The sequence below is a fragment of the Patiria miniata genome, unplaced genomic scaffold, assembly GCF_015706575.1.
Source record: "Patiria miniata isolate m_02_andy unplaced genomic scaffold, ASM1570657v1 HiC_scaffold_6, whole genome shotgun sequence".
Taxonomy (NCBI): Eukaryota; Metazoa; Echinodermata; class Asteroidea; order Valvatida; family Asterinidae; genus Patiria; species Patiria miniata.
Window position 1 is genome coordinate 1388208 of NW_024037073.1, and position 27185 is coordinate 1415392.

At 40.3% G+C, this 27185-nt stretch overlaps 1 protein-coding gene across 3 annotated transcripts in view; it reads left to right on the forward strand.

The window, feature by feature from the left end:
- The first annotated feature begins 1809 nt into the window (after positions 1–1809).
- Positions 1810–27185, forward strand: part of LOC119742524 (advillin-like) — a 55532-nt gene continuing 30156 nt past the window's right edge. For all 3 annotated transcript variants that reach the window (XM_038218483.1, XM_038218484.1, XM_038218485.1), the window contains exons 1-9: positions 1810–1961; positions 8862–9040; positions 16069–16134; positions 17381–17508; positions 18084–18189; positions 18481–18591; positions 23413–23606; positions 24545–24623; positions 26314–26412. In XM_038218483.1, coding sequence (XP_038074411.1) covers positions 8897–9040; positions 16069–16134; positions 17381–17508; positions 18084–18189; positions 18481–18591; positions 23413–23606; positions 24545–24623; positions 26314–26412 — 927 coding nt within the window. In that variant the 5' untranslated portion in view covers positions 1810–1961; positions 8862–8896. The remainder of the gene's footprint in view (positions 1962–8861; positions 9041–16068; positions 16135–17380; positions 17509–18083; positions 18190–18480; positions 18592–23412; positions 23607–24544; positions 24624–26313; positions 26413–27185) is intronic.

The window sequence follows — 27185 nt, forward strand, 5'->3', positions numbered from 1 at the left end:
TTCTTAGTGAAACTGGAAAATTGGAGGGCTGAGTCAAGGCTGGGGCGTGGTTGGAGTGGCTACCCCCCTCCCTCCCGACCAAAAATAATTATTTAAGTCATATATAATGCGAAAAAGAAAATCCCAAATTTTCTTAAAGGCATATATAGGATCATTTTCTTTTCATGCATTTTGTTCGGTTCCATTTATTTCTTGATTGTTTTCTTAATGACAGAATGCCAGACGGACTATTTTCACTGGTTGTTCATGGTACTGATATCTTTAATCCAAGTAAGCTGTTTGATATTAATTCGGTAGGTTACTTTTGCGATAATTGCAAAGGATCCTATACGCCTTTAAAGTCGTCACTCAATGTTGCAAATCATAATAATTATTATTCCACTGTATGCTTCAGGCTTTATGATCTGTTTATACGTTTAATACTGCAACGACTCATCCACCACAGCCCCCCCCCGAAAAATCTTCACTATGACACATCTGCCACCCTCTTTTAGACAATCTTGGATCCGCCATTGCACACCGCACGATTTAGAAATGTGGTATTTGCTAGAAATATTTGTAAAACATTATGGATTAGCTATTTTGCATACACTGTGTTTGAGCTTACATTGGCTATCAAGAAAAGAAAATATGGGTGGCATTCGGTAACTAGAACCCGATCTATAGTTTCCTTATTATTTTTGCTTAAGAAATTAGGCGGATTTGGGTCCATCCAAGCTCTTAAATAATTGCAAACGTTTCTAGGTAACAACATTCGCAACAATGGAAAATAAAGGGGGAGGGGTCCGACACTAAATGCACGAGATACATCATTTCACCACAAATGTTCACACAAATGCCAGAAACTCAAGACTGCGACCACACTGAAATCTTTGTGTTCACAATTCTACTGTCCAGATTCGTAACCGTTCAGGTATCGTAGCGCCCTCAATATGTCTAGAGGCACATGAATGTGCTCATCGCATTTACCAGATTAGAGTCAGATTAGAGCCAAGTATGCGATAAAAGCGTGCTACTGTTTTCCTTTGACGAAAGGTTTTAGTTTCGTTCTTTTATATAGACATTTTATTTTCTTTGTGTACACAGCCAGGAACATTTAGGTCTCTCAAGTCCCGAAATGGAAACATGTTCTCGATATTTCAACAATGAAACTTGACTAGAAACCTGGATGTGAGAAATTCCGGACTTGGAGGTCGCAGTTGGTTGTAAGGCCGCAGCAATGATGTTTACCGCTATGGCTTCTGTTCCTTGCTCTATGCTTATTTATAGATTGTCTTCAGTAGCGAAATTCATAGCCCGTCATCATAAGGAACCTAAATACCTGACGGGACACGGTTAACTTAGGTTTACGCAGTGTGCTTTTCCGCGTCTCACATAGCAGAGGAGTTTCTCTTTTTGTCGTTGGTTATCTAGGATCAATTTCTCCTTGAGGGAAAGATCGGGGGTGTTTTTGAGAACGGACCGCTCCCCCATATGGTGCATGTGCAAGTACAAATCGAACGCAACCACTCACGCGGAACAAACTTGGACTCTGTCCCCAACCTATATTACTCCACCCTACCCTGTAGCCTGCATTATGCGGACCTCAGCTGCTTCACTTAAATAAAATTTAAACCCCACAACATCAATTTTGTTCGGAAATTCTTTTATTTTAATCTCTTTATTTCCTTAAGTTTTTCTGCCCTCAATAATAAGTCAATATATTTCTCAAAAACGACGGATCGGAGGAGAAAACCACAGTGTTCGAAAACAAATATGATTAAATGCCAAACGACTGGATCAAGTTTATTAGAAGCCGCTTCATTCATTCATGGGTGTGTTCTCATCGCTGGTTCCCGCGATATAATTGATAAAAGTAACTAGTGGCAGTGCACCATCGATCGCACTGCATCTCACACATGTACCGCACGATTCATTGAGCTGGAATCTTCTGGAATTCAAGTTTTCGTCTGAAATTTAAGGTAAGGAAAGCTTATGCACTTTGTAGAAATCGTAAAATAGATTGTAGCTCTTATAGTTTATTGTAATATGCGTTTACGAGTGACTGACAAGTCTGTAAATTTGATATATATTGTGAGAAAAAAACCCGTTCAAGCTAATTCACCGGGCCAAAGTAATCATGTAGGCTAGGCCAAGGCGTATGGGTCCGGTTACTGCACCGGGTCATGCAGATCTGAACAACTTCCGGTATATTCGAAATCGAGATAAAGTGGAGTCTGCCTGTGCCTCCGATTTTTTTTCTTCACTAAGTAATGGTGTAGATAGGGAGTAATTGCAGAATACCTCGCCACTTGGAAATACACTCCTAAAATCTCTGGCTACGCGGTCACTGGCGGTTGGAATCACTGGCATGACTGGAGTGGAAAAGCATGAAAAGAAACAATTCAACTTAAGTCCAAACCAAATGTTGCCAGCTACGCGGGTAACTGAGTGGGGGTCCCCTTAAGAACGAAGCAACACAAAATGAATGGGAGTTGCTGAAAAACTTGAAAGTCCAAACCAACTACCCTGTTGCTGGCTACCCAGCTACGAAGTGGGAGTCCCCTGAGCTTGATATGCTTGAGAACGAAGCAACATAAAACGAATGGGAGTTGCTGTAAAAAATTCTAAGTCCAAACCAACTAGGGGTCTAGGCCTACCCTGTTGCCGGCTACGCGGATACGGAGTGGGAGTGCAGTGGAGCTACTCCTAGAACTATGATGTTCCGCAGAGTGGAGTCTGCGGAGCATCATAGTTCTAGGAGTACAGTGGAGCATGACGTGCGTGTGTAGGCCTAGTAGTACATGTATACAGGTAGCGCTGAGAAGGTTTATTGAGTGCAAACAACCGTGACGCTGTAGCCGGCTACGAGGTGCATAGATCGAGTGGCAGGGAATTTTGCAATTGTGTCGGTAAATTTTGGTGTCGTCCTTATAAGTTTGGATACGTTTGGTCTGCACAATTGTCATTTCGGAAAGAATTGCGTACTAGGACTTCAAGTTTTTTCAACTTTACACTGATTTATTTTCAAGCGCTAAAAAGTTGCTTCCTGTATTTTAATGTATCCATTGAAATAAGAGTAATTAATGAGTATTTAATAAACTAAATATTCATGGGAAATTAAATATTCATAATGATGTATTGCACTGTCATTGGCCCACGCGTCGTTGATGTCATGCGCATCGCTAGACTTGACTAGACTCTTCAATCATTGTCGATATTGCTGCCCACAATGTCTGCTGTCCAAAAATGTGTGCATGAAAAATGTGCTCCAAAAAACACATTTTTCATGACATGTATTCGCATAAATTATACATGTACAGAGCTTCCTGGATTTGTCTTGGAATGAAATCACAAGGTAAGGTGAGCATTGATGTGTTCGGCGGCAGATAAGTGGCACTCAACTTTCATTCCGTCATTTAGAGCCTCTTAACTGACGGGTATCATTTTGCAAGTTATGGCAAAATAGTATGCAAAGTCTATGGCGTAAATAAGCCCAATCTATTGTATCAAACTCTCCATTGACAGTTGACTTTCATTGTATAGTGAACATCCACTTAGCTAGTTGCAAACATGAGATAGAGCCGAGTTGTTTAATTAAATATTAAATATAATTAATGACTTTTATTTTTCTTTCTTTGGCATTTGTGTTCTTGGGACATGGAAAATGTTATTTAAAAGAAAAAAATACTTCTTAATAATATGAAAATAGATTTGGGAAGAATACTATACATGGACATCACTAATGTTTCCCTGCAGTGACCTACATGTATCAGCCATCAGAAAGGCTATGTCCTAAAAAGTCAAGTTTAGCAGGGAAAACATTGAACATTTTGAAGCATTTACTGAGAAAACACTTGGAATTTTTCAGACCAGTGTCATAGGGTTTGTGCACAGGGCGTCAAGTGATGTCCAGGTATGGAACTCTTTCCCTTGATTTGTATTTTTACATTCAATTTTGCTCCGTTTGTGCAAGTCACTCTTGTTAAAATAACAACATCAACCTTTCAAGCGATGTGTTCCGAATGCAGTGCGCACGCAAGATTCTCCAACTTTTGAGAGCATGGAGAGTTACCCACGTGAATGTAGCCCTGCCCCTACCGGTAGATTGGTCAATTTATAACACCAGTGACCATGGGATTAATGTGGCAGACAGTGACTGAGGTCCTTGAGTTTGAAATGTCATCACATCAATGCAAATGAACCAAGCACCCATTTTATTTTTTTTTAAAGAGGTTGTGGAATGCTCGAAGACATTTCCGTCATTTTTCGGGTATGTAGCCTAAGGTGTGATGAAATAAAAACGACTATTGTTTCTGTCATAAGATGAGTACAAAAGGTACTTTTGAGAGCTGTTTTTCAAGTCCTGTCATGCCTGTTTCGACCCGAACGTGCAATTTGTGTAAAAGTCGTCGTTGCGGGCAGCAAACAAAACACAGTAAATCGTGACGTAATAAACAGGACTCCCGATGCAGAGTAGCATAAACGAGTCCTGTTTATTACGTCACGATTTAGTAGTATGTTTTGTTTGCTGCCCGCAACGACGACTTTTACACAAATTGCACGTTCGGGTCGAAACAGGACCTGAAAAATAGCTCTCAAAAGTAACCTTTGTACTAATTTCATGACAGAAACAATAGTCGTTTTTATTTCATCACACCTTAGGCTACATATACCCAAAAAATGACGGAAATGTCTTCGAGCATTCCACAACCTCTTTAAATGATCTGGCATTCCCAATGCACAAACAGATTTCCCCACTGTATCCTGTGCCAATGTGCTGTGTCTTCTTCTGAAATGAAATGCGGCTAAATCTCTGCAACAAAATATGAGGAGCACTAGGGTTTTGGAACTACTCCATCCTTACTCTGCTGAATTGAGATCAAAAAGAAAAAAATCTTTTGGATTTCATTGATCTGAATAGTGAATAAGGGATCTTTTACTCTAGTTGTGGGATAAGGCCAAAAAAAAAGTCTCCGGTTTCTGGTATGGAGCTTGCCCAAAAAGTGGTGCGGCGACGCGGCTTTTTTTTTTTATTACCTGATTTTTTTTGCTTCAAATGTCGGCTGATGACTGCAAATGGTGCCCGACTAAACTTAGTGCAAATATATGGGAGTCCAGAGAGGCCACATAAAGCTTATTCTCGACCATAACCCAATCTAAAAACATGTTAAAATTGTGCAGCAGCAGGATTCCAGTCAAACCAGTGAGTTTGGCGGTTTTGAGACATCATCTTTCATTGAAAAAAAAACTTTTTCATTTTGCCGACGCGCATGGCTACGGCGATGCGCGCGCATACCAGAAACCGGAGACTTTTTTTTTGGCCTAATGCTAGATTTGATGACAAGTCGTATTTTGTCTGTGAACTTCAGTCGAACTCCATCGACGCGGCTGGTATACGTAATCGGCCAGGTTGTGACAAATCTAGCGATTTACGTTCTCGCACCGTTATTCAGATGCAAGCAGCGCAGTGCATTTTGCAGTGAGATCCAATCGCGCACTGTTATGCAAGTCAGGACTCTTTCATTCCATTACATGGGGAGTTCTAAACATATTAATTATTATTCCAAACATAAAAGAATTTGACATAAAAGAATTTGTGAAGTGTAAGTCTCATGCTGAAGAAGAAGATTGAAGCTGGAATAAGAACCAGTCAATTCAGCTTGGCAATTCGGTATCGGTACCCGTGCACAGTTACGTTGCTCACCTATTTCACTGGTACACATTGCACTATCCTAGACGTGACCACCAGCGCTTGCATATGCAAATGTAACACGTTCTTGTGCTTCATTTCTGACATTTAGGGAGTATTTGCTAGACTTTACGTTCAACAATAAGCCTTCTGCAAGTAAAGGTTGACCTTTGTTTGCAGCAATTTGTACACCGACTTCACCAAACTTTGACTACAACACTGTTCTTTAATTTAGGCAGTAATTTAAAGGGCCTAATTTTGAAATCGGAATTCACCTGACTGACAACATTTTAGACACTGTTTTTGGGGGCAAGGTCTTGCATAGTTTGTTAGTTATATTTACATTAAAAATCAATTGGGTACTGGTAGGAAATTCATCCAATATATGTTTGATTTTTTTTCCGCCTGCCAATACTATATTTGGAAATGTGAGATTTCTTTTATTTTTTCTTTATGCTTGGTCTCGGTCTCGGAAGTCTTGGTCTCAGTGTTGGTCTCGGTCTTGGCCTTCGGAAGTCGAGTCTCGGTCTCAAAAACTGGTCCCGGTCTTGGTCTCGGTCTCGGTCTCGAATGCCCCGGTCTCGGATATGGAGGTCTCGACTACAACCCCGTTCTTCATACATGTACATGGTCTTGTAGCTAAAATTGTTTTGGAACAAATAAAAAGACAATACATGTAGGGCCTATCTGTGCAAAATATTCTAATGTATGAATTTAAAAAGGGGGGGGGGGTGGCCGGGAAAAAAAGGAAACAGGCGGGGATGAAATGGTAATTTTTTTTTTACTTAACTCAAGTTTCTGGACAAGTCTGAAATCTACTTGTTTGTTTATACATAGTCTGGCTGCCTAAAATTGTAATGTCAACTTGTAGACAACGATACACTTTTTTGGAAAAAGATGAGATTGTTTTATTGTGCTACAAATATGGAGGACTACTTCTGAGTTTATTTTCCGGTACTTTGTGGTTAATGAATGCCTTGTTTTAATTTTAATTTGTTGAACGAGAAAAGGTGCAAGAGGTAAAATTTCTAGAAATGTCATGTAACATGCCTATTAAATTCATGCATTGGCCTGCATGCATGGTACATTCACACCCTTGCGCACAGTGCAGTGGGAGTGGGACCACAATGTCAGGCCATTGCGGCCCCTCACCGCAACTGTCACACGCTGTACAAAGCTATTGTATTACCGGCCTACACTCATTGTTCCTGCCTAGAACAAGGTGTGTCATTGACTGAGCCACACTCACACAAGGCCAATGTCCATATATAGGGCTGCGCATGTTTGGTGGGTGTGGTGCCTGACTAGTGCACTACTGGCTAGACTTGTCAAGTCCCTGTGTAGCTCTGGATTTCATTCTTAAAATCACAAGCAAAATTACCGGTACAGTGCATACTAAGTAATAAGTTGGACTAGAGTAAAAAAAACTGGACTCACTACAGCTTGCAAGTTGTTCTGTTTTTGATTTCCTGATTTTTGTTCGACTCGGTCTGGAACGATCTGAGCAAATTCAGAATGAAATTAGAAATTGATATATTTTATTGAGTCAAGCACTTGATCGTTGGTGGTTATCAACAAAAGTAAACATGAAAGGGTCACTTGTTTGACCTAGAATAAGCTTTAGCTGGGTTTAGTGTGTGCAATTTACATTACGATCACACTCTAATTGGGTTGAAAGTCTTTCGTCATGGTACATGGACATACAATGTACCATGCAGCCTGTTCAAGGTCTATTTCTTTTCAACGTGTATTTGGTTCTCCCATATGCGTTTTATTGATTTGATCCAATTGTTGTAGGGAAATGCAATTTTGTGAATTGGAAACATTAGACTGGCATATCAGTCTGTGAGATGTGTGATAGTACGATTGTACACTTTTACTGACACCCCTCAGTGGGAAAGATTTCCATTATACGAAGTTCACAAATTTTCCTCTGTATTGACTAACAAGCCCCCAGATAGCAATTTCATGTCATCAAAGTCAATTTGAGCAGTGAGAAAATACAAGCATTTTCTTAGAAAACACTTAGAATTTGTCAGTCCAATCTCATAGGGTTTGAACGCAGGGTGTTGAGTGAACTTCGTATATGGAAATCTTTCCCCTCGGTGTTCTTCACAACTTTTGTTCATAAAGTTGCAGCACATATGTGGCAGTTTGGTCTTTAGCACCAAAATCCCATGGAAAGAAAGTTTGCCAAAAGAATTAAGTTAAACCATAACAAGGAGTGTTTCTGTAGCACTTGGGATCTCTTTCTTGAGTAGTGTGTAATTAGAAATTTCAAACACTGCTCATTTTGTCTTTTTTTTTTAAGATGAGCAGAACACAAAGTTGAATTAAAATTAATGCGTCCAGTTATCGATATCTTCTTAGATTTAGAACCACACCAAACTCTCAAGAGTTACATGTACATGGTGCAAACAAAAAGCTCCTCATAATGATACATGTAAATGAGGAGTAAATTGATTCTCCTCTATGCAAACCATTTACAGTCTTATTTAAATGAAAAGTTAGATATCCTCAACAGTCAGTACATCCATGGAGGATTCTTCCATGGTGCATCATACTACATGGAAACATCAGAGATTTGGTCCCTTTAAGAATAACAGACATACCTGGTGTTCTGACGATATCTTGAGTGCATTTACTGGAAGATTGCCTTTCATAAATAAATCAATGTCTCATCAACCAAGATATCATCACTTGTGACATGTGTGATGGCACTACTGTATCAATGTACATGTAATAGGACAGCAGTGTTTATGTGTTGACTCAGTATGGAAGGAATCCTCATAAAAAAAAGGCCAGCAATCGTCCTGCCATAGGCACTGCCAGATGTTACTTAGTGGCCACTGGTAGGGTAGTATGGTGGAGGGATGGCCCTATCGAAGTAAAACACCCAGTCGAGGTAAAACACTGGTAGCCGGGTAGCTGGGATGGGTACCCGTAAAAGAAACCCAACACCCAAAATTCAAATCCCGGAAGTTGTCGGAAGGGCTTTATAGCTTTATTGTGTAAACTGCAACTTTTGCGAATGTCATCTGTATGTATGCATGTATGATGTACATATATATGTACATAATCCTGAAATCTGTATTTTGTTTTCCATGTTCCAATTCATGTTTTCCATGAATTGTTAGAAGTTTAAGAAGTCTTTGTCATACTCTTCTTTTCTTTCTCAATTCACATACAGTTGTCTGCCAGTAACGCCGCCAGCGCAAGAACAACATGGGTATGGTGGACCCAGAGTTCCGTGGAGCCGGCCAGAAGGAGGGGCTCAAGATCTGGCGAATTGAGAAGATGGCCGTGGCCAAGATCCCGGAGAAGGATTATGGGTATTTCTTCATGGGGGACTCCTACATCGTCCTGCATGTTAGTATTGCAATTTTTTATGAAGCTCTTAAATGTAACAGGCAAATTCTTGGGGAACATTTCCAAACCTTGTCTTTGTCCCTGGATTCAGATTCATATCTGGCTGAAAATCATTTGAATGTTTAATATCAAAAACAACCCGAAAAGGTAATTTAAATTTTTGCCTCATTGTAGAGGATTTGATGTTTCTGAACCAGAACACAAATATAGTGAGCAGAGTCTCTGAAATCAGGGGAATAAAAATCTCCTGAAACTGAAACGAAAGAGGACTGGAAAATATTTTAAGTTCCATAGCGTACTCCGTTTGTGTGTCTGTATGGGTGTCTGTACATGTGACATGTATGTTGAACTTGAAATACTAAAAAAAGAATCGGATGACAACTGACAAAGGATGTTATTCGTGATCTCCACCAACTCCCTGCACCATACCCTGGGGATCAAAACATTGCTTTATATGGGCATTGTGGCCTAAACCACAGTTCACGGATGCCGCGGTATCCGTTTTGTTCATAGCTGTACTGTATTGCTTCCTGTATCTGCTTTTACACCAAACAATGCCAGGATTGTTGGACTTGAGATGTGGGTGTAGCTACTATGGGAAATGCTAGGGCAGAGATTTTTGAAGGATGTCCCTAGCTGGATAATGCAGGCTGAAAGTTTGGCAACAGAAGTTCCTTCAGACGTTGTGCTCGAATGAAGTTAGAATCACTGGTTTTGGATGCTCTTAAAATAGCTCAAGTACATTGATTCGCACTTACATTGTATGCTTAGAATGTTAACTGGAAAAAAGTCTGTTCCTGCATGTAGCATTCAAGTGTACATTTCGTACATTCATGACAGACACGTAGTGTTCCAGTGGGGGAGTGTGGCTAGGGTTTGTGACTTCGCGATCAGAGGGTCAGGGGTTCGAATCCAGCTGCTGAACATATCGTGTGCCCTTGGGTAGCCTTTCTCCACCCAGGAGTATTAATGGGTACAGGCATTAGCTGGGGAGTAACCTGCGATGGACTGGCATCCCATCCAGGGGGAGTAGAAATATTCTCAGTCATTTCTGCCAAGGAAACTGGAGATAAACGCAGGCCTGATGGGCCATATGGGCTCGTGACAGACTTTACTTTACTTTATGAGAGCACATGTAGGATATAAAGTGCAATGCATTATGTCCTGAGCACAAGGTTAAATCAGGTCAAATAAGGTCAGAGTCGGGAATGAGGAAACATGATACAGTAAATCCCCTAGGCCAATTCAGTGACTTTTGTACTTCCTTACAGCAATTAACTTTTACACAGTGTAAATCTGATTAAATTGATCACAGCCCCGGTATTGGATTTCTGGCTGTTTTAAATGCATTGTTTACAAACTTCAGTCAATTGTATCTTGCTTCCTTTTCCTTGTGGTTACCTGTTCATTTCATTGTGGCCACCTGTCCAGAATGGCCACTTTGTCAATGGTATCCATCGTGGACACTTCTCCATGATGGCCACAGTATTATGGCCACAGTATGAGGGCCACAGTATGAGGGCCACAGTATGATGGCCATCATACTGTCACGTTGGCCAAAGTATGATGGCCACAGTATGATGGCCACTTCTCCATGATGGCCACAGTATAATGGCCACAGTATGATGGCCACAGTATGATGGCCATCATACTGTCACATTGGGCAAAGTATGATGGCCACAGTACATGTATGATGGCCACTTCTCCATGATGGCCACAGTATGTTGGCCACTTCCCCATGATGGCCACTTCCCCATGATGGCCACATCTCTATATATAGTATGGCCACTTCTCCATGATGACCATCTTTCAGCGGCCACTGCAATTAATTCCAGTTGCTATTGCATTGTGTATACTATCCGGTGCGCAGATTATCCTATAAACTGTGCCCAAAAAACTGCCCATTAATTTATTTATTTATTTATTTTGTTTTATTTTACCAGGGTAGCCCCATCAGTTGTCAAGGCACTGTTCTCCCTGGGGGCCCCGAATTACATGAAAACATGATATAATATCGGCAAAAGTTACATTACCATAAAAGAACCCAAGGAATTAAAACCACACAAAATTAAAACCATAGATTAAAACAGACGGTGTATAGATAAAAAGATTTAAAATGGAACATTAATCTTGAATTAAAAAATTACTTTACACGTATCTTGTTAAATATGAGGGAGTGAATTATCGAGTGTCCATGGTCCTTATAGGTCTTAAAATACAAACCATAATTATGTAAAACCAGCACCACTGACCTGTAAATTTAATGCGATTTAAAATCAGTTAAAATAAAAAAAATCAGTAGGCCACCCTTATATTCATATTTTGCATTTTCACACTCTCAATAAGTAATCTTAGTTCTTACCCAGACAGGGCATTATTGTCATAGGTTACTTATGGCATGCAGATTCCAAATCCAGTGATACGAACAGCTTACATTTTCATCGCTGCATTTCAGCGCAGCTGCTTACACGGCCCAGTAATTAGATTAGTGTTGTAAGTCATTACAGAATCGCGTTAAGTCTCAGCTGGCTTGCAGACAAAAACTACTAGGCATCGAAAGAAGAAAAAGTACAAGTTCATGTATGCGAAAAGAAGCTGATTGCCCGTATGACTCTCAGAAATCAAGACCTGGTGGTGACCAAGTCTATGCATAATTTATTTCTGTTACCTTGTTAGTCACCTTTAACCTCGCTTGTCACCTTTAACTCTACGTCCTTCACAAGCACAAAAACCAGTGACACCTCTTGGAGAATTCAGAGTTAAAGGTACCGTACACTACTAATAACGGGTATGGTATACAAAATTAGCATTTGCTGTAATTTTCAGATGTAAATGGATTTGGGGTTAGCATTTTGTAGCAAATGTTGTCACATTGGCCTGTTTAATTAAAGTTTTGTGTTCATGGATGCCGGAAGCCCCCCCCCCCCCCAAAAATGCTGTTCTTGTAGTCTGGCTCCTTGACCCTACTACAGACGAAAAGGGGCAGCTTATTTAATTATAGAGAATTGTCAGGTCAGGGAACCAGACTAGCTGGCTTGCACCCGTTCACAGATGTGTACCAGTAACAGATTGCAAACAAAATGTGGACTTAAACTAAATTTGGTAAATTGGGGGCAGTATTTGAAAAAAAAAGTCAGTTTTTTTTCCAACGATGGAAAACTTTGGAAATTGATACAAAAATTCCACTTGTATTGAAAATGACAGCACACCAGATGCCATGATTTCACATGATGCTTAAGACTATCGTTCACTTACAGTCAAGTACAATAGTGAATTTAATTTGGTAGTTTGGTTTTTTTAATGTTTGCGAAATTGTACATTTCCTAAAAGTTTGACCATGCATACCATGTTCAAATCAGACTGAGCTACAGGGCACTTCGTTTTGGGAAACTAGGAGCAAACATTGTGTATAAAACATGATTTTCATTTTGATTTTCCTCAAATACTTTGACAAATACTAGTACATGTAGTTAAAAGGTGAAGCAGTTAAGCATTGACTGAAGATTCATCTTAAAAAGACTTGAAAATAGCGGTTAAGTGTCAGACCAACTAATCTCACTCTCTGTATTTTAGCTTAGACCCTTCTGAATTCAACAATATTCATTAAAAAAAATGTGCATGGTGTACAATTTGCTACATTTTGTAAATCCACTAGAGTCGCTGTAAAATCCAACAGAAATTATCGATTTCTGCAGTTGTGGGCTGTAGTACTTTATGAAGAAAGGTCAATGGACGGAGGAGCCAGCTTTTTTGTGTTCATGAATCCGTACTTTGTAAGTTAACCTTTATAATGTACTTCCCGTCTACGTGCAGATCGTGCCCTGTAGGGTACATTTTGGTCGGCAACTTTCACCCATGAATGATGAAGTTCTGGTTGACCTGCACTCATGACCTTTACCTGCACTTCCTTTAAATTCACGGGTCACCCCGCATCAGGGATTGACAGGGGATAGGTAGAGGTCAAGGGTGAACTCTCAATAGTTTGTATAAAAATGGCCATAAATTAGTGAGTTGGCATATATAGGCCTATTGTACATACATACTTGTGTATACTTTCTATTTAAAGGGAATGTACATCATTGGCTTTTGCTGTTTTAAATTTTTTTAAAAATGAACTACATGTATTTGAGGGGTTAGTATAATAGATCAAATATTGTTACACTGACATGTTTGAAGTTTTGTGTTCGAAAATGCTGGAAAAACAAAAACGTTCAAGTAGTCTGGTTCGCTGACTCCACTAAAGATGAAATGGATCAATTTATAGATGCCGGAAAATTGTTAGGTCAGGGAACAAGTCTAGCTGGCCTGCACCCGTTCATGAACATGTAACCAATAGCAAACAAAATTTTGACTGAACAAAATGGTAAATTTGGAGCAGTAGTTGAAAAATAGTTAGGTTTTTCCAACGGTGGTCGGCCGACCACCGTTGGAAATTTATACAAAAATACCATTTTCTTGAAAATGACTTCACACCAAGTGCCATAATTTTACAAGATGCTTGAGACTGTCATTAACCAACATCCTAGTAAGGTTTTTCGTAAAAACCTGGTAGTTTTATTTGTCGATATTTGCAAATGTTGTATATTCCCTTTAATATGGTACGTGTACATTTAACTTAGGAGCTCAGGGCTCAAAATACCCTTATAAGTGTGTTTGAGTGAATTTTAGTGGTTTCCCCTTACCCAAATAGTTCAGTGGTCTTGTTTCTTTCGACATTTACATTTGTGCATGGTGGTGTGTATAATTTACGGGTAGTATGGAACCGGGCACCCTATTGAAGTATAACACGAGTACAAGAAACCCAACCCCAAAATTCAAATCCCGGAAGTTGTCTAAAGGCTTTAAATAGCTTTACGGTGTAAACTGCAACATTAGCGAGCATCATCTGTCGTGCATTAAAATACACATAAACACGAAATCTGTTTTGATTATCAATATACATGTAGCCTGGTTTTCATTTTGAAAATGCCCCACAAATGGCATTCGGAACCGTTCTTTTTCATCGCTTAAGAAGTTACTGAGTAATTTGTAAAGTTGGTTTGGTTATCCAATTTCATAATCTGAAACCGGTTCCTGACATCAGCGGTCTGGTACCCGGGTACCTGGTTCCGATGCACACTCCGAGCACTCAGCTTACAAAACACAACAGAGTACAGTCGAGTCTCGTTAATACAAACTCGTTCGGACCTAGCCAAATTGTTTGTTATATCAGAATTTTGTTTTAAGAGGAACATCAGTCCTATTCATTGTGCACATAAATGCACAGTCGGGACTAAGACTTTATGTTTGTTATAACCAGAATTTTGTATTAACAGAGTTTGTACTAACGAGATTCGACTGTAATGACATTAATAGTTTACAATCTTAATGCTACTAAATTTGTCCAATACATATAAAATGATATTACTGTTTGTGAGGAAAAAATGGCATCGTAACGCTGTTCTCATTTGCAATTTAAGCCTCTTTAGCAGGTCAAAAGTTTAGTTTGTTCTGCTCTAAACAGTGTCCGAAATTATAAGGCTTAAATCTTGCCTGGGATTTTTCAGATATGTCTTTGAAATTCTTTTCATTTCAATTTCTTTAGCCACTACACCTGTGATACAGGAAATGTTTACTGAAAATTAAAGCACTTGGTTTGTCCGTTCTAATATCTTCATATATAATATGTACATGTACATGTACCATGTTGTCTAAACACTTGCATCAAGCATAGAGCAAGGAACAGATTTACCCGTGTGTGCAGTACACTGTACGTGTGTTGGACCTACAGTACATGTACAGTATGTATCAATGCAATGTACACGTAGCTGAAAAGGTATGTACATTGCATTACACATTCAGTGCTATCTGTAATAACACACTCGGTGAAACATACTGAATTTTTTGCCATATAATTTCTAAAGCTACTCTTTAGACTTTAGGAAGAAACTGTTTATTTTTCAAATTCCAGAGAGGCTGTCCATTGAAAAGTCTTATTTATGTCTGCCCCTCATGACAGTTTTGTTGCTTATCCATAAATACATGTATTGTCCAACTCCATTCGTGGATTTGTGATTCATTAGGTATTGGCCTGTGAACGTGTGTGGGAAAATGTTATTCACTGGGTAAATCAAGGTCTTCGGGTGCGTTTACATACAATGAATGACAGTGTATCAATTCACAGTGCGGGCCGAGGGGTACACGCTACACTGCACATCAGACAATAGTCACGGAAATTCGTTTTCCAATCCTGAAAACAGATCAAGCGTGCTGGGCTCAACCTCGACAACTATGTCATTGCATTATAAAATGTAGCCATTGTCAGCATTAAACCCTCCACAGGTATTGAGTGGTGCGCTATCAAATGTACGGGAGGCAGAATTTTTATGAAGGAGGTTTATAGATGGTATTTTGATAGTGAAAAGTTTGGAGTAACTTTGGTCTGGGGAAAACTGATCGCTTTTTTATCGATTCAAGATTGGACAGGGTAAAAAACTTATTTGAGGTGGGAATAAAACACGTTACCTCCAGGACACTTTACTTACGTTCTACCAACTGAGTTATTCAAATTATTCAGTGCTTTATTCCAAAAGTCATAGACATAAGTTCAAATCCTAAACTGTATTTTTGTTCACAATTTTTATTTTTAAGGGGGATCCATAAAAAATTAAAATCCAAATCATAAGACTCCCGTGTTAGTATTTACCCAATTGTTATCTGCCTGATCAATTAAACGAAAGTTGAGGTCAAAATTTTTAGTCATCCTTTTTCAATAATTTTCAAAATGTTGTAAATTGTGCAAACTGATACAGAAACTGAATATTGACCTTGACTAGATAAGCCTATAGTCAGCACACAAAATAATGAAAAACAAAATAGGATGTCACACACATTTTAGATCTTATGTATATACGTGGTGCAAGGATGTGCTGCATTGCCGTAAAATCACGTAGGCTTTTGAGGTCAATTTGCATGCTCTCTTTCTTAAAAACAAGCAAAAATAGTATCCAATTGTGATTGTTTTATCTGAATTCCCTTTTGTGCTGCAGACAAGGTCTTCAGGCAACAGCTTTGTATGGAACATCCATTTCTGGCTTGGAAAAGAAACATCTCAGGTACAGTGGAAACAACCAAAAACAAAAATTTGAAAGATTTCCGAAATTTTTTTCATTATTCTTACTTATTCCAAATGCATATAAATACGTGATGTTTCATGGATTTCTCGTGATATTCATACATTTTGTATGAAATATTTACAAGTAATTCACTCAGGTGGGACTCGAACCCGCGACCTCCTGCATTCCAGTGCAGACGTCTTACCACTCGACCACCGTCTTACCACTCGACTATCGTGTGGTAAGACGTCTGCACTAGAAGGTGGGAGGTCGTGGGTTCGAGGCCCACCCGAGTGATTTTTTCCAACTTTCACTCGGAAGGTGGCACACTAAGCGTACAGTGTTTGTACGTCGGTGAAAGTAATTCAATTTTACATTGATTGTTTTATAACGCCTGAATACATCCCGGTCATCTGAGTGGTGGGTCGTTTATCAAGTGTCATCAAATTATTTGTCCCGACCCATGGCCCGGCCGCACCGCAAAAATAGAAGTTCCATTGCATGGTAAATAGAAGTTCCATTGCATGGTAAATAGAAGTTCCATTGCACGGTAAATAGAAGTTCCATTGCACGGTAAATAGAAGTTCCATTGCACGGTAAATAGAAGTTCCATTGCACGGTAAATAGAAGTTCCATTGCACGGTAAATAGAAGTTCCATTGCACGTTAAATAGAAGTTCCATTGCACGGTAAATAGAAGTTCCATTGCATGGTAAATAGAAGTTCCATTGCATGGTAAATAGAAGTTCCATTGCATGGTAAATAGAAGTTCCATTGCATGGTAAATAGAAGTTCCATTGCACGGTAAATAGAAGTTCCATTGCATGGTAAATAGAAGTTCCATTGCACGTTAAATAGAAGTTCCATTGCATGGTCACACTATTGGTGGCGCTAAAAAAACACAACGCTGATGGTTCTGATAACAAGGACTTATTCAGGGGTTGCTTAAAATAAATATGAATGGTTCACTTTCTTACATTGGAAAGAATAATTTAATTCTGTTACAGATGGAACGTTCTCCTCATGGAATGGAACGTTCCATCTGTCACCTCATGAAATTATTCTTACCATTGCACTTGTAAACATTCTTTATTTGTAAAAGCACTATAATTCACAAGCAAAATGGAAGCAAGGAAGCGTTCACGTAAGGATTGCACACATCAGAGAAATGAATTACGACTAGACAAATATGGGAAGTCTATCTTGAATTGCTTGAACAGTGATCAGATTTTCTTGATTGCGTGTAGGATGAGGCGGGTGTGGCAGCATACAAGACCACAGAGTTGGATGACCATCTGGGCGGGTCCCCCACCCAGCATCGGGAGGTGCAAGAATCCGAGTCCAAACTCTTCTCGTCTTACTTCAAGCAGATCATGTAAGCATACTTTTCGTGCTTTTTGTTGTATACTTTTTACAATTACTCATTCTTCGTAGTTAAACCTAGTCCGAAAATTTGGGACTCTCAATACTGTGTATTCCGAATCCATTACTATCCAAAAAAAGGGCCGTATTCTGTAGGATTTTGTTGATCAGAGCAAGAGCAGCAGATCTTTTGCCCTAACTGTTGGATACAGCAGGCTGCCTCGTAAATATCTAAGGAAGAACCATCGGCTGGAGTCTCGATCCTGCATTTGCCAGATATCATTGTAAACTAGTTGTCAGATTTTAGCAGTTCATGAAACACATTATTTCCTCAGAAAACATTTGACAGAATGTTGCTTTTTTTTTGGGGGGGGGCAGTTGGAGAAAAACCCCTGCCAAATCTAGGGAAAACTAACAGTATGGGACTGGAACTGAAGTCTCATAGCAACCTGAGTAGGTTTCTGACGCTCGTCACAGAGGTGAAAGTGAGGCAAGCGCCACCATGCCAACAGACAGATCGCAAAGGGACCATTGCTTATCTTTTGTATCAGGGATTCTTGTCATTTTTTCTTCTTCTTTTCTTTTTAGCTACCAGAAGGGTGGCATTGCCTCCGGCTTCAGACATGTGGAGAGGAACAAGCATGACCCCAAACTGTCAAAGGTCAAAGGCAAGCGCAACGTCAGGGTCATCCCGGTAAGTTTTCACGCGGACGCTCTGCGTTATATCACCAACATTGTACCTTGTGTGCAGGGTCTTTTTGAGCTGTGTAGTGGGGACGAAAATGTTAAAAAGTCTTTCGAAACAATAAAAGGTAATGTTCCTTGGAACTTGAGGTGATGTATTCCATGGAGTCCATCAGATCGTCATACGTGAACTTTTTACAGTATGTCGCATGATCGATTCTCAACCGATAAGATATCACAATCTACTACTATGCTATAACAATATCAAGATTTGGGTACCGTGTTTGTTTGGGTTTTCTAGGTTGACATGACATGGGATTCCTTCAACAACGGCGATGTGTTTATCCTGGAGCTGAACCCGAAGATCTACGTGTGGTATGGGTCCAAGGCTAACCGGCAGGAGAAATTGAAGGTAGGGTTAGGGTGGGTGGGACATACCCCTAAGCTATAAGAGTGAGGCGTGGCTGTAGGGTTCAGGAAACAGAAAAGTTAGAACATTTTTTTTATCCAGTTCACGTCGGATGACGTGTATACACCCAAAGGTTTTGCGGTATTCGGAACTGATGACGGATAAACACGCAACGAGCGAGGCCGGAAATATCTGTCAGAGATCTGCTCACAGCGAGCTAGGCCAGAATATTAAGGGAGGAGATCAAAAGGATTTTTCCCGTTCTGACGCGAGCGCACGGGAGGAACGGGCCTATTGTTCCTAATCCCCCCGGGCGCCTGCGTTCGCCCGGGCCCCGTTCCGACCGCGGGATCACGCTCGAAATTGCCTAACAATAGCACAATGAAATGGTCACGCTGGGTGCCCACAGCACGGTAGTACAATAGACCTGTGCGGTGACGACGGTGGATAATGGCAACTGCTCAAATACTATCCGAAGAAACATCGGCCACACTGAAATTTACAAGGAGACTTTGGAAATGTTGTGATAAAATAATGTTTGTTGTTTTCTCATCTCTTGCAGGCGATGTATAGTTGAAAGATGGATAGTGATTTAACTTGTTAAAATGCTCAACAAATCGAGAAGACGTTTCGGAAATTAGAGTTACATTGTACATGTGCATGTTTGATAGTTTTGTGTATTTGAAGGGAAATGTGCAACATTTTACAACAGTGACGTCTGATGGAGTGACTGAAGGAAATATTCCTGAATAAACGATCCCAGCTGGACCCGCCAACCAACCCATGGACTAAATAATGTCCCGGGGCCACCACGTGGTTGATCTCAGGAAAGACGCACTGCTAAACTATGTCAGGCACAGCTGGCCACTGGTTATCTACTGTCAGATCAGCGAGGCTGGCTACATTTATATACAATTGTAACAATCGTGAATCGGTAGTTGGCATTTTTTTTTCGTTGGATGTCTCATAACCAAAACCATTTTTTCGGTGAGGATATTGAAAAGCATGAGCAGGTATACCAATAGCCCCAACAGTAACATTATCAACTACCCAACAAAGAAGTTGATAATACTTCACATTTGTTTGCATTCTTTTGAGCCTTATTATTGGGCCATCTAAAATATTGTTTCGACGTACATCCCCGTGAAGAAATTACACCGTACGACTTTACCTTCCCTGTAACTGAAAAAAACTTCTTTAAATGTTCCACAAATTGAGAAGACTATGTGGGGTCTTCTCCTTTCTTTAAAAAATACATTTCGTGAGTAGTTTTAAGAGATATATACGGGAATAAAGGGAGTGATTCCTTGATTGCGGGGGACGTATTAAGTCGTGAACCCTAAACACGACGGGTGGCGTCAGCACAGAGGTGACTCTCCGACCCTTAACTTTGCAAAGGAATCAAAGTTAAAATTTTGTGAAGGCTTCTTGAATTATCAAAAACAGTGGACTTTCTAATCACAGCGTTGAAGATATAAAATTCAAGAATACAATTTCCTTTTACCAACAAGCTTGGAACAAAGGTTTAAAACAATTTCCAACATGTCCAATAACTTTTTCTCAGCAAACGAATTCTCCAAAAACAAATTCTAAGACAGCTAATGGATTTATCATTGAACTATGGGTTTTTGAAGTGCCTTATGCATATTTAAATTTTATGCAAATAGCTATAGCAGATGCAGTTTCCAAACTGATAATCTATGATTGGCATACAGCAGCGGGGTGGCGATAGGCGTGGGGTTCGGGGCCCGCTTAAGGGCCCCGGAAAATGTCTGATTTTAGATGCTCTGTGGTGCAATCTGAGGCGATTACTGGGCACTTCCTCTGAAATTTTGAAGCAGAATTTGTTTTAATTTTAAGAAGAATTTTCCTTCATTTGTTAAAATGTACTCTTGTTCTAATAAAGTTCCTTCTGTACTCAAAGTTGAGAACCATGCTGTTCTCCCCAGGATTTTTTCAAACCTGTGGGGGAATTTTTGTTGTGATACAGCAACCTGCGAAGCCACGGCGTGGGTTCGGAGCCCGCATAGAGGGCCCCGAAAAATTTTGAACTTAACAAGCGCCGCAAACATTCAGTCTGGTCGGCCCTACATCGCGCCGTACACACGGCGCAGTGTCAGTGATTGCTGCACTGTGAACGGCCCATCCCACGTGGCCGAAAATTCTGCACTACTGCAAAAACACGCTGCGATGTTTCTCCACAGGTTCGAGTTTTGCAATCTCGTCATTTCAATGGAAAATACATATACAGAAAATGAAGATCACGTTCTGTGAATTAATTTGCAGAAAATCTCTTTTTCCATCGATTTTTGTTTGGTATTTTTACTATTTTCACAAATTTCCCGAAAGCGGCAGCATTCCTGAGCTGCCGCTTTCACATACAAGGTTTCAAAATAGTCACATACAAGATTTCTGGCTACGCAACCGGCAGTCCCAGGCATCACAGGGGAGCCTCCTAGCGACAGTATTTCTAAGCAACAAGGTTGGAATGTGATGGGCATGCAGCCATGCACCTGTGGCTCAGAGTCAGATAGCTAATCGCTCCAGTTGCGCGTTGAAGGAAGTCATATTCTTGAAAGCAGACGGTCCGTGATGAAAGCAACCAATGGCATATTTATTTGCCGGGAACCGGCTCATTTCATTGGCTGAGATACTATCATCACTGTTTTTCATCTAAGAATCTTCCAATTACTGGCGGCAAGTTCTCAAAGGCCTTAAAGTTCGGTGGCCTACAGGCTTTGTAACGAACAAGAGTGGCATTGTATCAATTTGAACAATGCGGCTATCAATCATTCTCTGGAAAGGCTTTTCGGAGCTGAGATTTTTTTCGGAGCTGAGATTTACTAGTCCCTAAAGTTAATTGAAAACTGAAGGAAATATTCCTGAGTCTACGACCCCAGCTGGACCCACCATGCCAACAAATCCATGGACTAAATTAATGCCCCCACCACGTGGTTGATCTCAGGAAAGACGCACTGCTAAACTATGTCATGCACAGCTGGCCACTGGTTATCTACTGTCAGATCAGCGAGGCTGGCTACATTTATATACAATTGTAACAATCGTGAATTGGTGGTGGGCATTTTTTCGTTGGATGTCTCTTAACAAAAACCATTTTTCGGTGTGAATCTTGAAACGCATGAGCAGGTATAAACCAATAGCACCAACAGTAAAATTATCGACTACCCAACAAAGAAGTTAATAATTCTTCACATTTGTTTGCATTCTTTTGAGCCTTTATTATTGGGCCATCAAAAATATTGTTTCGACGTACATCCGCCGCGAAGAATTACACCATCCTACTTTTACTTCCCTGTAAATGAAAACAACAACAATCATATTAAAATTTAATTCATAAAAAAGAAAACGAATCCGTGGAAAGGTTTTGCGTGGTGGCAATGGAGTTTCATCGAGATGAATATTACAGCCCCATTTCCCTCATATTTCCTTTAATACTTGTTTCTTTTCATGTGTTTACGTCGCCGTATTTCACATACCTCTGCTGTTGCTGGCGGCCGTGCACGGGGGAGAACGGAACATTAACATGACAAAGGACGCACACAATGAGACTTTTAATGAGCTCGGGTACTTCGCTGGGCGCCTGGTAAGCCGGGCGTTCTACCCCGGGAGAACGGTCCTATTGTTGGGTTGAGTTAATCCCCGTTCAGAACGGGAGGAACGCGGGCGCTCGCGTCGGAACGGGAAGAATCCTTTTGATCTCCTCCCTAAAGACAAGGGGCCATGCATTGGTCCTTGAAAATGCACCTTTGTGACCCATTAATCCTTATTTTCAATTATCGTTTTGCAATTTTCAAGGATGTATTGGTGCCTTTTTGGTTTTATGCAAATTCAAATTTCCATATTCATGAGTTAAAGTGTGATGTCATTTCAGGCGTAAACCTCAATGTTACAGCTGTTTCAGCATCAATAAGTTGCCAGAAGTTTGGATGTTTTGCTGTCGTGAATTTTCTTTTCTTTGGCCATTCATTGTTGTGTCAGTACATTGGCATAAGCCAGTGAGCAGACTTTTCTCAAAAATGTTTTCAATGAGCAAATTTTTGGGCTCACAATTTTAACAGGAAACTCCTAAACTGAATGGTGTCTTCCTGAAATGATAGACATCTAATAAAATCTAGAAATGACAAACTGCCTTTGCATTGTGAATTGTGTGAGCAAAATAGGCTGTGTCACGTGGCCTGTGATGATTTGTTACGCGATGCGTGAATATCATGTGGCTTCGAATCACGCGCATAAATGCATGTACGTAAGCGCGCAGCCGATGATTGGGTTGGTACGAGTGGGATTTGGTTGAAATATTCTATACGCGCAGCATTTTGCTCCCAGATGCGATACCAAATGTCGTTTCTAGGTTTTATCAGAGGTCTATGCCTGAAATGAAATCACAGCAAAAGTTTAAAGAAGTGCAGATTTTAATAAAATTTACCAAAAAGGGATGGCAAATAGTTTTCATACATTCAAGAGGTGAAGAAAGTGGCAAAAAATGTGTTCCTAAGAAAAATTCATGTCATGGACCCTTTTATGGAGAGGAGCTGAAAATTTCATGAGTGTCGTCTGTTGCATGTTAAAATGCACATAATGTGAAATATGTCTTGATTTTCAATGTAACCTGGTTTTCATTTTGAAAGTTCCCACAAATGGCATTCAAAACCTTTCACTTTCATTGTCTGAGAAGTTACTAAGTAATTTGTAAATTTGGTTACGGGTACTTAATCCTGGAACCGGTTCCTGACATCGTTAGTTGGGTACTCGGGTACTCGGTTCTGATGCACAACCCTATTCATTTCTTTTTGTTTTGTTTTGAAGGGAGGACAGTATGCCAAGATGGCCAGGGATGACATGCACAGTGGCAAGGCCCACATCGTGTACCTTGAGGAAGGTGAAACACTGCCTGAGGACATCACTAAGGCCTTGGGATCTCCCCCGAAAACCTTCAAGAACTCACCGGAGGAAGACGAAACCTTTTCCAGGAAAAATGTCTCCAACACCAAGCTGTACCAGTAAGAGCGCTTGATTCAGCCAGTTGTCCAAGATGTGATTTCTTGTTTTGTCCAAGATTTTATTGATCCTAGTTGCTTTATACAAGGAAGCTCTCTGAATCCTTCAAAATCCTCCACTATAGACCCTTCGCTTTGACGTCACATGATTTCTTGGTAACGTGTACGGTCAGCCATCTTGGATTACACACAGTGTAAACGCGTTAGCAAGTAAGTGTATGATGGCTACGCGTTCTACGCGATCATCATGTAACAAAACCCAGATAAAAATTCCTAAGCCCGTTAAGACCAGATTCTCCAATTGTTAACAGGCTTTGACCCCTACTCAATAAATGGAATGAAGACCTTGAGTTTGTATCCTAGTATCATCCATTTCCTTGTTTACACACCTACAGTACCCCTAGAACTATGGGGCTCCAAGAAGCGAAGAGCCTCATAGGTGGAATGCCAACAGTTGCCATGTAGTACTACTACCACACAAATTCAAGACAGAAACTAATGTATTTGCATAATGTGCTCAAAAAGTGTTGTTCATTTTGCCCCCAACTTTTTTGCCCCGACATACTCAAATTTGTTGTGCTGAACAAAGAATGGGTCGAGGTGGTCCCGGTTTTGCCAAAAAAAAAAAAAAAAAAGAGATGAAAACAACAGTGGACATCAAATTTGACGTGATTGCATGCAATGGCATGTACGATCGCGAACGTCTGCACGCATGTTTGTAATCCAAGATGGCCGAAAAACAAATTGGTGATGTCATCAAAGACCACCCTATACAGCAAACTTGCATCTTTTCCTCAAACTTTTTATTTTCTAGTGCATCAAGGTTCATATGAAGCGTTTGAAACATTGCCTGTCTGTTCCTAAGTCTGCCAGTCCATGTTTACAATTTACCATGGTTTCCTTTTTCCTTTTTGTATGTTAATATTTGTTCTCTCTCCCAGTGTTACTGATGAGTCGGGTGCTCTGGTTGTCACAGAGAAAGCAGTTTGCCCTCTGACCCAGGATCTGCTGGACTCCAATGTAAGCCTGCCCTTGAAACCTGTTGATTTTTCCTGACGTCCTCCACCTCTGTTTTTTTAGTTCGCTCTGAACATGTTATATTAACCCTAACCTTCCCAAATCCTCCAAAATCTTCTTTACAAAATGGGGGATTTTGCAGGATTGAGGTTACACTGCAAAAGTATGTTGCTGATTTCGGAGGATGCACTATGTCAAGATCTTGGGCCAGACCTTGTGTTGTTTATGCTCAGCCGTGCATAAATTTAGGCCTATATTATACTTGAAATCCTCCGCACTGCGCCAGGATGTCACTGGCTCTGCCTCAACATATTGACAGTGATTGCTGGAGGATTTTGCAGGATTGAGGCAGTGGTCACCTCTCCAAGGACCACATTCAAGAAAAAAACAGAGGATTGAGGCTGTATGCAATTTTTACATGGAGGCGGTTTTAGGATTTTGCAGGATTGAGTTTACATCCTAGCAAAAAAGCCTAGGAATTTAGAGTTAACTTGTAACAATGGATAAAATGGGGCTTTAAACTCCATAATCCTATGAATTTGTTTTCAAATAAAAAAACCCAGATTCTCTCGGCATCCAAAATTCATGTTTTACTCGTTTGGAGATGACAATACCCTAAAGCGCTGTGACATTGAACCCTCACTATTACTGAATATTCAGCGGCTTCCAACATTTCAGCATGTTCCTCTCCATGTGCTTTCACAATAATCACCAGAGCTTTGTTTAAAGCCATGTTCATATTGGAGTCTTTTGGGGGTAAAAGTAACTTTACGGAGGCTGTTGTCAACCTAACCAAATTAAGTCCAGTGCAGACGGCTAGTAAACCTCAAAAAATTTCAAAAGCTGACTATCGATTTTAAGTTCATGGTCCGCAGTGGTGAGTTTCACAGGGCCACTGGGTCGTGGAAGACTTAAATTGGCTAGTAAACCTCAAAAAATTTCAAAAGCTGACTATCGATTTTAAGTTCATGGTCCGCAGTGGTGAGTTTCACAGGGCCACTGGGTCGTGGAAGACTTAAATTGTTAATTTTATTTAACAAATGACTCTCTGTGGGCTGGAATGAATCCAAGTGTGTTGAATAACCACGAGGAAATGGTAACAATCACATGCGGTAACTTTTTACAAACTTAAAAGCTACAGTCCATCATTTGCAGCTATCTGAAAAGTAACTGACGTAATTATTGTTGAAAAGCATACTTGGTTGAAAGATAGTAAGGGGATTCCCTGTGGAATTATTCTTTCCGGCAGCTGTCATTTTGAAGAAATCAATGAAAGAAGGTCTACAGACGCATCCTTGGAAATTTCCGTTAGTAGTTCGTTTTTTTATTCGGCGAAGCGCGCACAAGCGTTGACACAATGCACATGCGCGCGCAGTTGCTATAATTCATCGGCTCAGTGAGAACGTGTCTCGGACGCTGAATTCAGGCCCAATTCAAAACATGACTTAGCAACTTTCGATTTGAAATCGAGATCCAAGAATATTGTTTTCTCGGAATATACAGCATTCACTGAGCTGAAACTTCATCATGCTAGTTGTTCAGCACCCTTCTTTAGATTTTGAGCACTTTTGTTGCTTCAGACAAACATAATGCACAAGTTACAAATGATGGACTTTACCTTTAAGTCTAATGTGAATGCAGTTCAAATTTTGTTTGGTTAGTTCACCTTATTTTATGTGCTTGCTTCCAACAGGACTGCTACATCATCGATCAAAGCAGCGCCGGCATTTACGTGTGGAAAGGCAAATCAGCCACTCAACAGGAGAAAGTCAGGGCCATGAAGAATGCCGAGGTGAAGTATTGCCACGGCGACGGCTGCCCCGGCGACGGTCGCTGTGGGCAGTCCGTGGACTGTGGTTGGCTTCTTCATTGCACTGAGGCAGTCTTGTGGGGTCAGGGGTCATAAAGGAAGAAACAAAAATCTAGAAGAATTCAAATTCAAATTTGAAGAATGACAACATTTTTTTCAGACAATTTTTATTTCATTCGGTATTGCACACTAAAAAGTCTAACCAAGGTACTTTCATTCCCATTGGCTGATGGACATACAGATTAGCAACCGCTTTGGAATGCTTGTATTCTGATTGGCTATTTGATATGCAAAGTAGTCACCAATTTGACCTCTGACCCCTCAGGCCTGTCCATTTCCCTATGAGGGTTTGAAAGGTTATTGCCAGTTTTTTGTTGGCACTGTTGTTGCGGTATCACCTGAATTCCCCACTGTCACTTGTCCCTTTTCTGCCACTGAAACTTGCACAGGGTCCCCTAGTATCCTCCCCAGTACACCCACTTTGAATACTATCCTTTCCTTTACTGCAGATTCCCTCGCTTACTAACACTAACCTGCAACACTAACAGAACACACAGTTACACTTATGCTAACAAATTACACAGTTTTTTTCAGTTGTGATTTACTCCACATTACTAACAATCAAGAAAAACTTCAACACTTTTTAATATGACAACTACCACAATGTGAATTGAGGTATTCATTTTTGTGTTGTTTATTGTTGTATACAATCCACCATGTCGTCATTTTCATCACTTTTCATTTCCTTTTCCAGA